This window comes from Amia ocellicauda, chromosome 9 (assembly GCF_036373705.1).
Source record: "Amia ocellicauda isolate fAmiCal2 chromosome 9, fAmiCal2.hap1, whole genome shotgun sequence".
Lineage (NCBI taxonomy): Eukaryota > Metazoa > Chordata > Actinopteri > Amiiformes > Amiidae > Amia > Amia ocellicauda.
This window is the reverse complement of record NC_089858.1, coordinates 23,647,004-23,665,117: the sequence shown is the minus strand read 5'-3', so window position 1 is coordinate 23,665,117 and position 18,114 is coordinate 23,647,004. Positions and strand designations below refer to the sequence as shown.

The window sequence follows — 18,114 nt, the reverse complement described above, 5'->3', positions numbered from 1 at the left end:
ATTTTCTATAACTATGCAGATTGTAAGGTGAAATGGACAGAAAACTTAATTCATGCAACTCAGGCAGTGCATCTCAGAATAGCTTTGTACTGTTGATTCAGCACCCTAATCAAGGATTTGTTATAGGGGGCTGGATTTGAGAAGTGGTTCATTTTCTGTAAACAAGGCCTCTATTACCATACTGAAAAACAAAGCATGCACCCGATATTGAAAGATTTTAGAACAATAATTGGCTGTAGTTTATGCACTTCCATTCAGAAGCAAAGACTGAGCAAACAATTGGTGATAAATATTTAACATACTATGGCCTAAGACTGATAGTTATTCACTTACAGAATATTTGTCTTGTATAATTTATTCAAGCAGTTTTATGCATTATTGTACTTGCAGTAAGTATATTATAGAGTGGCAGTGTCTAGAGATACTGACATCATCGTGGAATGAATGACGGGTATAAACAGTTTTTGCATTTGGTAATAGATTTTCTTTGATTAGGGTGCTGAATTTAAAGTAAACGTGGTATCCTTCAAAAACCATGGAATAAAAGTATAAAAAGTTAAATTACCATGTGAAATTATTTTCCATATTTATATGAAATACTGATTCTACCCAGTTATTATAAGCCCTTTGCAGATGGGGGGGGGGGGGGGGGGGCTTTGTAAAAAGCTTGGCCTGGCTACACAAGACTGGTTTAGGTTAACACTGCATGTTGTAAACTGCATTTGTTTTAGAATTGTTAAATATGAGATAGTGTTGAGCTATAAGTAATAATATGCCTGCCCATTTTTGTTTTCTTATTTGTCAAGGAAAACTGATTCTAGAGTAAAATTAAAACTATTGGCCTTTGGTTAGTTTTTCAGGATACACTCTGGTTGTTCATGTTTACAAAAGAAACTAAAAGGCCAAAAATAATTAAAAGGGGGGGAAACTTGAAAAGGAACACTCTGTATTTATGATAGTCATGTTGTGTGTCATGTGTTGTGAATGGTCAGTTTGGGATCCATTCTCTGTTGCTGGATTAACAGATATGTACAAATGATACTGAAAGCAGGTATAGAATGTCGAAATAAACATTAACACTTTTGAGTTTCTTCTAGTACTGTGCCTTGTAAGGTTTCTGTGTGTTACTTGTGGGGACCTTCCAACCTTTTCTCAGTCACAATACTAGATCTACACACTGCCGACACAATCAGATGTCCATTATGAAGACTATATGCCAATGCTAATAGGTCAAATAATCCATTTGGTCACATTTTTCAACACAATAATTCTACAAGGTTACATAACATCCTGGTTCATGTAAATCATTTATGGTTTTATTGGAGATAAAAGGAAAAAATACTCTCAGCCACCATAGTCATATTCTATATGTTAACATATATTAAACTGTGATTACTGAACCAACATAATGCAGTGTACCATAAGAGGTTAGCTGGAACAATAAATATACAATATCTTTGTGTCATGTACATATAATTAAACATGGGGGGGAGGAATAAAAGTAGCCAAGTAGTTCACAAAAAAATACAAATATACAGTACAAATCTATTTTTATTCAAAACAAGTACAAATAAAACGCAACAAAATATAGTTATTAATGCTTTTGAAAGTTCAGGTAGGTGTAGGGTAATTCTAAGAAAAGGGAGCACTTGGGTAGACAACTCTAAGGCTTCTGATAAGAATTAATACATATTGGTACGGCCATTAGATATTAAAACTCACTATACAAGTTTATACAACCTGGATTATACTTGAGGATTCAATATTACATCGACATCATTGCATATTTTTTTGCAGTTTTTATAAAAAAAAAATTTAAAAAAAGTCATACGACACTTAAAAGCGGTGTCACATAGTGCCAAAAGTACATGTCTGATTTCATACTACATATGATTAAAACTTTACCATTTCCCCAACTCATTCACACAGTCAACCATTAGCTGCCCTGTCACCCCTGTTTTTATTAAATCTCTGACCATCTAGTAACCATTATATCTAACTACTCACCCAGCGGTTTGTTTCCATGAGATAGAGTTGGCCATACGATGCTTTTGCTGGTTGTCTGTGCACTGTCATGTCTACAAGAGGGAACATTTCCCAGAATCCAAAAACAATCTCTTAAATCAGTCTGTCTGCAAAAGGGTGGACACTGCTACTTCTACAAGAACAAGAAAAAAGGAAACTGCTGTGCTTTGCAGTATATATATATATATATATATATATATATATATACACACACACACACATACAAACAAGACATTTTAAATTCTGCTAGTGATATAGTATATAGGCCATATCAAACTTCACAAGCCTCTCCCACAACCCATTCATAGGTTAATAGGATTCATTTGTAGACTTGTCAATTGGATCACTTTTTCTTTCCAGTCCACTTAATTTCCTCTCCTCTTCCTTCTCTACTTTCCGCTAACCGGCATGTTTGGCAGACATTGCTGAGGACAGATTAAGGTATGGCAGCATGCATGACTTCCACAGCATCTACTAAAATCACCTACAGGGGCAGACAGCCCTCTCAGCCTCGCAGGCCTCTGGGTTTCCTAACCTTTGTCCCAGTGAGGCGTTCATACTGCCTTAAAATAGCACAGGCAACAAAAACACAATCTTCACTTATCTGCATTGTACCTCATTATTTTTGTAGCTTTGCATATCATTGCATATTCGAAATGTAGCAATAATGGCATCACATAACAGAAAATCCCACTTCATCCTTTTATCCTTGCCTTGTAAATTGCCCCCCATATATTAGAATAGGACTCATATATATCATTTTTATATTTTAAATAAAAGATTGCATCACTGTTCACTCAAACCACCAGCAGTATAATCATGGCTCACCTTCTCTAATGGAAACAAAACACTTCTCCTTAACCCAAATTTGTAATCACCTTTCCCTGTCAAATAAAAAAAACAGCCAATCTGGTATGTAAAATACAACCACTGATGTACAAAGCAATACAATTGTGTCATTGCTTAAGAAAGGAATTTGCTGACCTCTCTTCAAAAAAGGAAGAAAAACAAAATGTCACCTTTGCCTGTCATTCTATATACATATGTAGCTGTTCTTAAGGCATTATTGACAAGGTTGGTACAATGCAAAACACATACACGTTATATATGTAGAATGCATGTGTATATTACATACATATTATATACATATATATATATATGATATACACGTGTGTATATCATATATATATATAGATATATATATACATACATATATATATATATATATATATATGATATACACACGTATATATATATATACACACACACATATATATATATACATATATATATATAATATATATATATATATATAAACCTTTAACCATCTGTTCTTATAATACTAGTAACTTAAGTTACTTTATTCTAGTAATTTTAAGTGCAACAGAGTTTTTTTTTTTTCCATAAAACAAGTAGAAACAGAAGTAACAGAAACAGGCGAGTCAGGTTTCCTCAAAGTGCGGTTACTACGGTCACCACCTGCACACCCACCACAGCCGGCTCTGGAGCCCTGCCACACAACAAATTCTCATCAGCACAATGGCTTGGCGATTGAGACTGGATCCTCGCTCCAGTTTGCTGCGTAGTGGAGCTGGTAGCAGCTAAAGAGAGTTTAGCAGACATTTCTGCTTTGTTTGTGCACTGTTTCAGAACACCTACTTAGCGGATGTCTTGTGTTTAGTGCTACACACTGCAGAAAACTACAGATTTCAGGCTTCCCTCTTCATCCAAAAAGCCACAGTAACAGCTTATAGGTATAGTTGTCACCCTACCCCAAAAGTCCCTAAACAAAAAACAAAAACAGTTTCATTGACCCAATATAATGGTTCCTGTCACCATTTAGTTTCATAAAAATTGTGCATTAAATGAGAGAGACACCACTCACAGCCAAATCACTGTATTTATCAGTCAGCAAGTGTTTGGTTTTGGAGAAACCTGCAGGATAACACGAGAAGGACAATGCTGAATTGACAGCCAACAGCTCTTAAGAATGAAACAAATATAAGTAGAAAAACTAGTAACTGAATTGATTTTTTCCCCTCTTTTCTGGTACGGGTGCCAACTTTACCCCAAACAGTCATGGATAAACCCATGAAGACAATCATAGTCTAAGCCTCTTTAGACTGTAGTTGTAGAAATATTAAAGTAATTACACTATTAAACCTCATAAAATCACCCCATTTAGTTGACATGGTTAGGATTATGTATACCACCTTCAGTCAGAATGCTGTACTTTTCAAGGTGGTATTTTCAAATGGCATTATCAGCAAAACAAAGAAAACCAGAATAAGGCAACATAAAACTGAAACTGAACTACAGTGGTTTAAATGCGTCACACATGCATGCACACCCAGTAAAAATTATAATTTGGAAATATTTTAAGATGGCACCTGTTTGCAGGAAATTGGAGCTGTTGGAATTGTGTAAATAAAGTGGACATGCTGCAAAAGTAGGGAGGATATCCAGGAAGTTCTTCAGTTTTTGTTTAACCCCCACTGGTGATTCCCTGAGAGAATTTGCTCTCCAATATCAAGTGAGGTCGTGTAACTTGGCATTGGCATGGACATATCCCCCCTCTTATTGTGAGAAAAAGGAGATGCATTTGCTTATTAAGAACAGCTCTTGTGAGTTTTTTGTTAATGATGTCCCAAAAAGGGACAGACCAGAGGAAGTGCAGATAAAACCAAACCCCAGGAATGGAGCAGTGGAGACCTCCAGCCCACAAGAAAGGGAGAACTGTGGAAGTGGAGTAACACAACAGTAACAGCAAGAGCCCACACAGAGAACTACTCATAGTTCATGGAGTACCAGAGGGAAGCCTTCAATGCAGTTTCTGTATAAAAAACAGATGGAATGGAATCCATTGGTTGCGTTTTTTGTGTGTGTTAGTTTTTGTTTTTTTTGGTCCACAGAAATAGCAACACAATTCATGAAGATCATGCTGGAGAATGACAAAGACCTGAGAAAGTTCAAGGCGTGCTTCACTGTTACTGCAGTGCTTCTCTCAGGGGACCCGGAGAACAAGGACTCTGCTCACAACATTAGAAAACCAAGTGATTACAGGATATACTGTACATTTGAATATCACATCAAAGAAAAAAATAAAAATAACATGCTATATACTTCTCTGTGATGCAGGCAATAAGAAAACAAGGTGACACCGAAACAAAGTAATAATACGCCCCAAAATAGCACTGACAATCTAAATAAAACACGTCTGGGAAGTGTGAGAAATATCAGGGAAGTATTTGTACACAATTGTAAAAACCAAATGTACCAATGTCCTTAAATGATAATTTCCCTTATACGGGCATGCAACTGTCATGGTACCAAACAGTGACGTTACTGTACAAAGACTGCAACAACTTCTAATATAAAATTTTACCTTACGTGGAGGTACATATGGAAGCCCTGAAGTACATAATTCTTCAGGTGTCTTTTCTGCATATAATAAGCTTCACCTAAAGTTAGTGATTTTTTTTCTAAAGCATTGTGAAGGGTACAGTAATAGGTGTATTGCTTAGCAGTCGTGATTTAAATGACTTAAAAGTATATATTGTATAATGACGTGAAACAGACTACATATACATTTCAATTAATTGCTTCATTCCTTATGTAAATCTGCTTAAACAAATGACATGGGAATTAGTAACTTCCTCCAAGGATTATATTTGTGTTAAAATGCTATTATTACCATCGGCTACTTAAATAAGGTAAATGGAATTAAGTTCAATGCAGTCCATATACAGCAAAGAAATAAACTTCCAACTAACCAAAGGCTGATATAAAGACAATTCTAAGATAATACATGCTGTATTATATTCCTGCTAACATTGCTGTTGTGGTGTGGTAAAGCTATTTTTTCCCAATTATCATTATGTTCTACAGGGAGTTAATAGGTACGCTACAAGAAAATGTATGAGTTGATGTCATAACCAATGTGGAGATAAATTATGGCTAGTTTCCAACTCTACGCCCAACACAAAAACATCCAAACTACCCTCGCTCTCTTATCCACATGTACCACATGGACAACAGCCACAAAAAGACTTTGATTTAGCCTCAGGAACCTGCTACACAAATCACTTGCTCACTTGGGAAAATATCAAGTTTCTCAGCTACAAACCAAAACACAGACAACTTCTGGAGCCACTTCCAGACTCAGAAGATGTTTTACTCACTGGAACTGGGCCTTTTGACCAATAGAGACACAATGGTAGACTGTTAAAAAAAAAAAAAAATAGGCATTTATTTGCTGGACTTATTGAATTCTTGACCATGAGGACATTTCAGATAATATATACATATAAAGAAATTTAAAAAAAGTGACAAAAACTATAAATAAAATATGCTAAGAACTTGAAATTATATTAAATTTATCTTTTTTCCCCATTATTGGACAATGAGGATAAAAGGTAAAGATTGCCCATGTAACCTACAACATCCACCACTAGTCCTAAATATTACAAATCCTCTGTGAAGAGTGGAGGGAGATTCCCTTGGAAGTAGACTCTACTAACACATTTAAAGAGTGGTTCTGGTCATGACCACTTTGATTTATGACAAGTGAAACAATGCAATAGTGGAACCAAGAAAAACAGCACAATCTTTCAGCAATGAGAAAAAACAAACAAAACAAAACAAAACAAAAATATATATATATAAATAACTATTATTCTGTATGTTTTACACTTTAACTAATGGGAATGCTGGGACCATTTATTTTGGAATTCCGCATCGCACAAATATCCCTGTGAAATTTACATCCAGTCTAATTGCACTTGTTTTTGGTTTTGTCTGTTTAAATATATTGGTAACAAAAAAATACTGTAGAAAGAGGGAGAATGCAGCATTTCTTGTTGCAAATTTGTAAACAGCATCAACCATGTAAGTCAGTTTTAGTCTTATCAAATAAATATTCAAAGAGTAGTAGAAACATAAAGTATATTATATATATATTCCCCTTGGCAAAGACTGTTCTACTCCCAGTTATCTATGGATGATATATTTCAATCATACACACTGCAAGTTTAACTGTGTTCCTTGTGTGCAATACAAGACGTCCATTGGAGGGCCGCCAAAAAAATAATAATAACAAAAATTCTCTACTATTAAGTCAGACTTGATTCCTTAATACAAGGTTCTCTTTACAATGTGCCCCATATTAGCATGGAAAAATTACTCCAGCTTTACAACACTTTACAAAACAACAGGGATCTTAAAAAGTATTTGAGGAGCTGAATTTACTGAACATTTAATAGCATCTTCCACATCTGCAGTTCCTTACACCTTAAAACACCTACAACAGGAGATATAGTGTGTGTCAATTTTTTCATTTTTATATAATTTACCAAGGAAAATAACACGTATATATATGGTATATTTAGATTTTGCAATAGTACACTAGTACATATCTCATATATACACACACACATATATGTGTGTACACACACACAGATACATACATTCAAAAATAAATTAAAGGTAAAAAAACAAATAATTAATAATCCAAGATAAAAGTACAAGATAATAAAATTGTGCATCGCTCATGAACTACAGGAACGTTTTGGGCCATTGGTTACTTTTGCTTCAATGCAAGTGGTGCATCAACTCTTAATATAAAAACACTAGGAAAAACATCATAAGACTGGCAGATGGGACCCATTTTTGTAGGATATTGCTTAGATTAATAGGAACAGAGTATCCAGGAGTGTACAGGAGTTACCAGTGGTGTCCTTTTCTCCCCAAGGTTTCCAACCAGACAAACACAAACCACGGCAGTCGGAGGGTCTGTGAATGGTATGTGAAAGCAGTTAATTTGTACTCTTAGCACTTCAGCAGAGGGAATATAACAAGGCCACCAGCCTAATTTTACTCCATTCACGTTCTGTGTTTAAAGACAGAACTAATGTAAAACCCTGCATCCGTAAGAAAGACACTCAACAGAAAACAGTCATTAGCCAAGTGGAGGAATGTTCCATTAAGGGTCATCGAGGTATTGACGAGGTTCAGTTTTCATTCACGACGCAGGTCTCAAGGCTTTTAGCCTGTAAATACAATGTAAATTTGTGTGCTGCAACAGGGCTCTGTGAAGCACATTAAAATATCACTGGAATGTAACCCAGGGCTATGGAAATTGAATTTCCCCAGAAGACAGAAGCCGTGGCACGGCCACAGAAAGAGTTACAGAGTGTAAAATCTATCTCAAGATGGGTGGGGGTGGGGGGGATTAAAGATGAAAAACAGAAGGTTCCCTGGACTTTGATCCATGTTATTTTGTGGGGGTCAAAGTCTCTTCAGATGCACCAAGAAAGATATTGTACTCCATTTGAAATAGAACCACCAAACAGGAACAAGAAGCAGATATAGGATACAGGAAGCAACTGTTGGGAGTCTCGACCTCCCAAGAGGTATATGCAGAAAGCATTACATTTAGGGGTTGTTTTGGCGATTGCAAACATAAAACAGGAAAATTATGAAGATGAACCACTGTGTGCTGGACTGTTCTACTTGTACAGTATGATAATCAAACTCGATCAAGGGGAAAAACACGCACAAAAAAGTAACGTTAAATAAAATTTAAAAAGTGGGAATACAGCATTGCTTTCAGCCTCACTCTATATAGACCACTAAAAGTCTGGGTACTCTGAATGGCTGCTGCAGTCTTAACTTCTCACCAGTCTTAGATTCATAAATATGATTTTGGTCAAACAGAGGTCAGGGGATTATCAACTACCTTATAACTACATTTGAAATGATTGGGTCCCATTTGTAGGGGGAATGCAAACTAAAATAGGCTTTGGTCGATTTTATAGCTGTACTGCTCCCTGTGCACTTTCAATTAGCCTTGAAAGCTTGATCGGTAGTCTTCACTTGTGGTCTCATAGAGCCATTCCAGTCTAGAGCTATTTTGAACAGCTCTGTACCAAAATGGCCTTCACAAATGAACACCACTGCTTAAAGTTTTCCCTGCTTATTAATTGTGCATCGTGAGATCGCCAGACGTGTCTAGAGTGTATGCACGGATACTCAAAGCACCAGACTGCCCTGGACTGATAGTGGCCTCAGGGGACCAGGATTGGAAACCAAGGAGTTAAGAGTAAAGGGGTTGTATTCTTCTTGTTTGTGCAAATTCTCAAACATTCTGAGGCTTCTTTCTCACTCACTCATTCACGCTCTCTCTCTCTGCCACTCACTCTTGCGACAATCTCTTGCTGTTGCTGTTGCTGCTACTTCCCCGCATTAGAGCGCCCTTCGATGGACAGCTTGACCTCCTGGGGGATGAAGGAAGGTCGTGAGGAGCTGGAGGAGGAAGGGTTGGCCGCCTCCTCACTCTTTATCCCGTATCTTTGGAAGCCGGGCGCTGACCAACGCCTCTGAGCTGCGCTCGTAGATGATGACACCCCTGCTATCCCTGCCCGGGGGTGACTGTCCGTGTGCAAATAATAACTGCTCTGGCCCCTGGCTTGCTCTGCAGAAGTCCTGTCTGACTGGGAGGCTGCATCCCCCAGCCCCATCGCCCCTACCTGCATGGGCTCCTCCTCCTCCTCCTCCTCCTCCTCCTCCCTCTCCCTCTCCCGGTGAGTCCTGTCTGATCTTAACTGGGATGGGACCCTCAGGTGTTGGGGTGCTGGGGGTACCATGGACTGGGAGGTGATACTAGCTGCAGAACTGCTGTTAGCAGTGTTGGAGGTCCTGGCTTGTGCCTGTTGTTGTTGCTGTTGCTGCTGCTGCTGCTGCTGCTGCTGCAAGGTCAGCGAGACACAGACGTCGCCCACTTGCAGGCGATGGCAGGACAGCCCGTAGAGCTGGACAGTGCGGTCAGGGCTGCAGGAGGACCAGCCCTGGCCAAAAACAAAGAATGGGTGCTCAGGGGGGACATCTATGGTCACCTTACTTTGCTGCTCCCCAACTGTGAAGTGCAGGGAGACCAGACCAGGCCGCTGCTGGCTCTTGCGGATGTCCACCACCATGCTGGAGTCAATCTTCAGGCCGCCACTCATTTCAGCGCTCCGCACAAAGTCCTGGGTCTGCAGGTCCTCAACGCGCTTCAGCTCCCCTGTGGCCAGCTGGATGATGGCACCCTTCATGAAGTGAGAGGGATGGGGAGGAGCAGCAGCAGCAGTAGCAGGAGCTGGAATAGGAACGTGAGCAGGAACAGGAGTAGGAACTGGAGGTGGAAGGGCAGGTGCTGGAGCCTGAACCACTACAGGGGGTTGAAGCTGCTGCTGCTGCTGCTGTTGGGCTGAAAACTCCAGTACCCCAGCCCTCTCTGGGAGGCACGCTCTGGCCGGAGGGTCGGAAGCTTTTGAGAATTCAAGTGGTGATGCCGTAGTCACTGTGATGACATTGTTGTTATGTAAGCCTGGGTGCTGCTGTTGTAGCTGCTGATGGTGATCCAGAGGCACAAGTACAGGCTGCCCATTGGCCAGGATCACAGCATGGTGAGCTTGCTGCCCCAGCTGGTGATGGTGGCTGGGTTGTGCTGTGGAGTCACCCAGCCCCATGGTATGCCCTGCATACACAGGCCTGGTTTGCATGGCCATCTCCTCCCGGATGTTGCCCCCTCCACGAGCTGCTGGCAGGGGCTCCCTGCCCCGGTGCGAACCCTGCGACAGGTTAAGGGGGCCTAAGGAGGCCTCTTTTCGACTGCCCATCATGCCTTGATTAGGGGATGCCAGACGCCCCACCACCTGCTGCACCTTAAGACAACAGCAAAAAAGCAAGTTTTCACACTGCCGGTCAAAAAACATTTTTATTAAATAATAAATATTAAATCTTGATGCAAACAAGTCAAATATCACCTTCTCCAAGTGTAAATTTGCAAGAAATTTGTTTAATTTAAGATAATAATAAATGTGAATGGTATCCAAAGAAACTGTTGTAAATATTTTTTTTTTTAAAAGAAGCAATTTTCAGAATGAAGCAATTTTCAAAGGAAAATATAAATGAAAAATATCAACAAGTGGATTCGTACATTGGCCAACAAACCTGCTTCCCCCCCCGCCCCAGACAGTAAGCACCAGACCACCACACAGTAATCTCTGTACCTTCCCAACTCTGTCAGTCTAATGAGGTGCAATGCTTAACAATACACAATGAGATGCAAACAAGGAAGGAAATGTGACTGATGCTTGAGTCACTTCAGTCATTTCACATTTATAGCAATAGTACTGTGTGGCGAAAAAGGAAGTCATTCAGTCAAATTGAAATGTTAGCTAGGATATGTTATCTGAAATGCTGTCTTTAATAATTATTTGGTAAGAACAAAATACATTTAAATTGCTAACCATTTGGTGATACAATCAGAACATGATCGCTTAGGGAAGATTTATTAAATTTAATTTCAGTCAAGATATATTAGACATGCATAATCTATTTAATAAAACATGCATTAAGCAGACTAAAAATGAAGACATGTACCCAAATCTATTAAACTCTAAAGCTACTGAAATTTTTATTCCTGCAGTTTTAGAAAACACAGTGATAAAGCATTTTTCCTTAATACACCTCCAGAAACCGGGATTTGGAACAATATGCATAACTATTTGTAGTCAGGGACATTTATTGCATTGATAACTTAAAAGGCAGTATGCTGTATCAAAATGCTCTGTTATAAAGTATGGCAACATTAATGTCATTTATTTTTTACTGCCTATTCAGAGTACCATAATTTCCTCTGTGACTAAAAACACAAGAAAGTAAGAGTAAGAAAGGAGATTCATCACATAGGAATTCCCAGGGAACACTATAGATATTGTCACTGGAATCTCCAAAACAAAAAAGTCCATGAAGGATGCAGGTCAAGCACCCCTATCCTTACCAAACTAAGTGCTTTGCTTTTCCATCAGTTAAATCCGTAATTATAGTGCTCTCTGGTTGTATACCCATGGTGAAGAATGGGGTCCAAGGTACAGCATTAAAATGGACTCATGCAATCAACAGGATTTAGAAAGCAGCCAACAACTGAACGTGGGCACCTACCTCTAGGTCAGTGTCGGGGGTGCTCCGGTGGCCTGGCGAGGCTCTCTCCTCGTGCCGCAGGGCTACATGGTGCCTGTTCTCTGGGCCATCTGCCGGGGCCGAGCTGTGCATCACATGCAGCACCCTCACATTCCTGGGGGAGTAGACAGAGTCCGGATGCAGCTCCCGGCTACCCTGCTCCTCCTGTCCTCCGTTCACCTCCTTCTCCCTCTCCTGCTGGGCACTGCGAGAATCTCTGTAGGCCGCCACGGGAGCTGGCGCAGCTCGGGGGGCTGGGTGATGGTAGAAGACTGGCACTCCCCTGGTACTGATCTCAGTGGCCCCCATGTGTTGCTGCTGCTGAAGCTGCTGTGCTGCCTGTTCAGAAGACAGCACCACAGGGACACCTGCTGCAGAGGCCACTTTGGTGAAAGCGTGGACTGGGGTCTGAGGCTGAGGAGGAGGGGAGACCACTCCCTCCTGTATGACTGAAGGATAGGGCACAAGATGGGAAACGTGGTGAGGCTGAGGGATGGCCGACTGGGGTGATATTAAGGGACTGGGGACGAAGCCAGGCGGGACCGCGTACGGGACAGCGTATGGGGAACTGACGAACTGCAAGGAAGAGTGAGGGATTTGGGTGTAACCCAGTGGCGAGTAGGGGATCCCTGGGTGCTGCAGGAGTGGGGAGGGGACACCGTAGGCGGGGGAGAGGTGACTCAACACAGGGTGCAGGCTGGTAGGAGAGTAGGTGCCGGAAGGCAGGGCTACTTTATAGAGCATGCCGTATTGATCTATGGGAACGCTCATGCCCTCGGAGGTCTCCACGCTGTAATGCAGCCCCGGCTGGACCCGCATCCACTCTCCAGTGCTGGCTGCCCCTGGGGCCTCGCTTCCTGTGGAGCCTGAGCTGCGTGTGGAGGGCAATTCATCTCCCCCTCCCCCTCCTCCACCTCCTGGTGCTCCTCCTCCTACACCTGTGGCACCTCCACCTCCACCTCCACCTCCACCTCCACCTCCTCCTCCTCCTCCTCCTCCTCCTCCTCCTCCTCCGGCCCCTGTGCCCCCCGCTGTCCCACTGCTGCTGCTGTTGTGAGGAAGGTCCCGCTTCTTAGGGGGCAGGCACTCCTGGTTGCGCTCGTGAGCAGGCTTCATGGCTGAGGGCTGAGGTGTGCAGTGAGGCTCTCTCACTGCCGGGCACGAGGAGCACTGCGAGACAGCAGGGGGGTTAGGGCCACGGGGTACAGCACTGGGAACCTCCTGCTGACAGCACCCACCTTATCTAGGAGGAAGAAGAGAGAGAGACTGTGATTCTGATTAAGCTGATAAGTGCCAATTTCTGGAACAGCAGTTTCACATAGCAGTTTTAACCAGGTAGAAAGCACTTATAACACCTTATGTTGCTGCAAACTAAGAGTTACACAAAGTCACATGTAGAATCTCTTACTTCTGCTCTTGAAATGACACAGTCTTATAATTTGTGCTTTCCATTCTCTTTCAGTCTGGGAAAACAGGCAAGAGCACAAACAACACATGCAACACTCATTTATGCTGTTAGTGTTGACGTGACAACATCCACCCCCCAACCCCTACATCTGTACATTGCAATTGATATATTGGAAGCAATTACAATATTTATAAAGCAAAGTCTGCAGCTAATTAGTTCAAACATAGGGTTTCTTCAGGTCAACTGATTAAGCCAATTCCAAATAATTCATAACTTAAATTGCTACAGGCAGTACTCAAAAGAATTGCATTTCTTGTTTTGTTTAGCTACATTGAACAGAAAATTATTAAATGTGCTGCAGTACAACTTCCACTGCATACATGTTAACCCCTTTGGGTGACTGCTACTAGGCAGCATCAGCATACTAAGAAACCCAACTTTCAAACCAGTCTATTTCGCCTCTAAAAACACACTGCAAATTGGTGGATCTGAGGAGTTTTATGGAAAAGTAATGGCTTTCAGATGATTCAATGCTCAGAACCCTTTATCTTCTCTTTTGGATCTAATTATCTTGTCTTGTCTCGTGACACTACTGCGATTCCTCTCAAGCTAATTACATTAGTGAAAATCTAAAACAAGCGTGTTAACAGAATGAGGCAGTTGCTGATTTTATACATTTTCCATGTTTCTGAAATTTTAAAGATGCTACATGTGCAGCAGGGAAGTCTCATACCTCAGTTTGCAGAGATATCAAAATCTGAGAAAGGCACAAAGAATGCAGTAACAGAAAGTGGCCTTCGGGAATCTAGGCTACAGAATAATCATGTTTTCTTTAAGTGCTACAGGCTTCATAAATTATATTAAATGGAAATAAGAACCATCACACATTAACAGAAAAAAATCATAAGTTCAAATGCTGACCATGACATTATTATTCTAGGTTCCCACATAGGTAGCAAGATACCTACAACTAAAAAAACCAATTTAAAGTATTAATTCAATGCATTTCAATCATCAAGGCATGCACTGCAAGTTTTAGAATGTATAAATTAAATAAAGAATGGTTTTAGACATTTTTGGGAATATAACTCATTAGTTTTCAGTACTAAGCACATTTTTCGTATTTCGAAAAATAAAACTGACAAATCAGTTTGTTTCGATGTAAGTGCAAAGGGTTGTCATTCTTCAAATAAAAACACACATTAACTGACCACGACATGATTCAAACATGTAGCGCGTCTGACCTCAGATCAGATGGTTGCCTTTGCACCATGAGGTCTCTGCTAGGATCAGAACCATATTGTGCTTTAAACTTAACTTTAAAAAAATCACTTTAAATTATTGTCCCCAGGGGCTTTGAAATACATGTATTTATGTATGTATGTTTTCCATACCATAGATCAGGGGTTTTCAAACCAGTCCTGGAGTACCCCCTGCCCTGCTGGTTTTTGTTCAAACCTAGGTCTTAATTACTTAATTGAATGGTATATTGCTTTGTTAGATTCAATTAAGCAATTAAGACCTCAGTTGGAACAAAAACCAGCAGGGTAGGGGGTACTCCAGGACCGGTTTGAAAACCACTGCCATAGATTTACTCCTGGTCAGGTGATTCCAGTGAGATGATCCAACCCTTGTCCTGGAGAGCCCCAATCCAGTTAATCTTATAGGTCACCCTAAATCACCAATTTCTAAATACAGGGAACACATGTGAGTTATTAATCAATTAAGCAAATCAACCAAGGAAGCTCTGCTCTGAGAGGCTGCAGGTATTAATCAGATCATTCCTCCAATGGTTTCTAAATTACTGAATTTACCAAACCAAAGCTTCACTGATCAGAATGAAATACTTCCAGGTGTTTATACACTGGTGATAGAAGGGTGACCTCCAAAACCTGCTGGATAGGGGCTCTCCAGAACAAGGGTTGGAGACCCCTGTCCTAGATGATCAGGAGTACTATCTCCATTCTCATCAAACATGGCTGACTACACGGATGGATATGTTTTATGTACTAACAAACAACATGACAACGTTAAGCCCTGCATATAATCCACAATGTGAATATCACCACGCTCAACATGGCTTACTGTACTTAAAACATAGCTGATGAAGTAAGGTCTGAGGGGGGGGGGGGGGGGGTTGGTGCTGCTGACGCAAGGTCCAAGGGAGGGAGGGGTGCTGGCGAAGTGAGGTCCTGGGGGTGGGGTGGGGGGTTGTTCATGAAGTGAGGTTGGGGGGGGGGGCATTTAGCCCTGTTTCATATCCTTTTCCCCCCATGGCTTCAGTTTCCCCCCAATCTGTCAACCCTGGGCGGGACTGGAGCATGATAAAACGAGATCAGTGACGTATATGCGGCCCCATGTGTCGGTCTGACGCTTGACAGCTGTACTAGGGCTAGCGGCAGGCATCGTGTGGATTGTACAGCTCCTCACGACCTATTGTTTTGCAGTCAAAATGCCAAAGATGATCATCAAGACGACAAGGAGGAAGTAAATGATTCCCCTTCCCAAAAGATGGTCAACTTGCCAATCAGTGGGCTGTCAACATGGGCACTGACGTCAGACCGATCAACATTTAGAGATCACGTTCAGTTGGATAAAAGTTCCAACAAATTCAGGATGTACAGATGTACAGCACTTCACGTCAGATATGTTTCAATGCATCTCAAAGCAGAATTTGACTATCAAAACAATTCAAGAAAAGTCAAGTCAGATCAAAACTTGCATACAGTTACAAGCTTCATACTGATAACACACACACCCTGGTCTGATTTGTACTTTGCGAATAGCGGTCAAAGTATTATTTAGTTTATTATAATGTAAACTATTTGTCAGTGATTGTCCCGTTAAAAATTGGACGAATTACTCTGAGGCAGGGAGTGTCCAGTAATATTGTATATTCAGTGCAGCAAGTTCATTCACATTGTGAAAGGTTAGTTTTTGAAAACAAATAAAAACGCACAATAACAGAGCAAGAAAACTAAATATCCCCCCTCACATGCTCAAAAATACAACTAAATCCAAAACAAGACAGTGAGTCATGGGCTTCCTAGTTGCAATAGATGCGGGATGTAGCTCCCTACACATCTAAATAAGGTGATACTTTTAATCTATTTAATTAACATCCTACAAATATCCATAACAGAGGAAAAAACAAAACGCCAGGTAAAAAGCATATTGTCAACCAATACTTTCCCATAAAATAAATCTGTCTAATAGCCTACTGACTAAACTGGCAAGTGTGGACAACGTTTGTTTACTGGGTATCCATGAACAATGAGGTTTGTTATTGAGGTTGTTGATGTTTTTCTTGTGCTTGCAGAGATCACAGAGCGGCGGCTGTAGAGATGACACGCTGCTATACACACTTGACAAGCTGCAAAGGGACTGACGGCAGAGGATGATCACACACATTACACAGCATCTTCTCATGACTAACAGCACACCCGGCTATGAATCTCCCTTCCTGAAAAGAGGAGACTGACGCTGACTATGAGTTTCGGGGTCAGAGAAGAAAAGCAAAGTAGGAGAACTGATTGTCCTTTCTATCACACTATAACTGTAATAAATCAAGGCAACCATTAATTAAACTGAGTGCAGAGGCGGGACAATATTATTGGTTATAGTAAGCCGATATGAACTTCATTATATACGGACTGCCACCAATATAACTATTATACTATAAATCATAATAATAATAATAGCACAGTCGAGATTTTCAATAACTGAAACAGTATTCGTAAGGAAACTGCCAACTATACCGTAACAGATATTCTCACTTTCTCCTTATAAACTGCAAATATGCGCGCTATTAAATCACCTTAATTTGCATATGTCAACTTGCCGCTTTTATATTACCAGGGGGTTGTATTGTTTTCTTGGTTTCACATGCAAACACGAAAATAAAGTTATTGTGGCTCTAATGCCGTGGTGCTAAATAAAAAAGGCCAAGCAAGACCATTCATGGCAGACCATTTGTTATTTTTTTTGCTCGCACACCACGACTTATTTTCTCTATACTATATAAGACATGAAGACTGCTTTTCTCACTTACCTCGCCATGTCATTCTGGTCCTGCCGTCTGTGCTTTTTGTTTCTTAGTAAGTTAATTTAATTAAAATTGTGATCGAATCAGGACTCAGGGTTGACAAGTTCTGCCCATCTCGCTGCAACCCAGCAGGCGAAACCCCAGCGGCGCTCCTGGATGACGTCACCCCGGACACACTCCAGCTTCCTGGATGAGCGCACATGTGACCTCTAGGGGAGGAAACAGAGTGCAATGTCATTTTTACACACCTTCACTTTTCGTTGCAGCGCCGCCTGATGGATGGTAAGACCCAAAGAGAGTCAGTACTGACCTGTAAATGTCAAAACAAACACCTCCTACAGCATAAGTTATTCCTAATCATATTTATAATTTTGCTATTGTGAGTTGTGAAAGCAGGATATAACAGTCTTTGCATACTTTTATTTTCTCTTGGCTATATTAGTATTATTTAATTAGTTTACTTAAAAAATAATAATAATAAATTAAATAATAAAACCTCACCAGCTCAGGCGCTAGAGGGAGATATTGCGTAAAAAATGCATTCCTGTTTTAAGATATTGTACTGTTTGGGGCATATCTCAAGGTAGTATATAGTTGTATAATTCAAGATTTTGTCTAGTTTTGTATGTAATCC

The 18,114-nt window shown here is 40.7% G+C and overlaps 1 protein-coding gene across 1 annotated transcript; it reads right to left on the bottom strand.

Annotated features, from left to right (window-relative positions):
* Positions 1-1,533: 1,533 nt before the first annotated feature.
* On the bottom strand, positions 1,534-17,623 carry atxn1l (ataxin 1-like). Its single transcript, XM_066713780.1, has 4 exons — positions 17,487-17,623; positions 12,993-13,270; positions 12,010-12,944; positions 1,534-10,727 (listed from the first exon to the last, which is right to left on the bottom strand). The coding sequence occupies exons 2-4, from the start codon at positions 13,141-13,143 to the stop codon at positions 9,255-9,257; spliced, it is 2,559 nt and encodes an 852-aa protein (XP_066569877.1). The 5' UTR covers positions 13,144-13,270; positions 17,487-17,623; the 3' UTR covers positions 1,534-9,254.
* Positions 17,624-18,114: the final 491 nt, after the last annotated feature.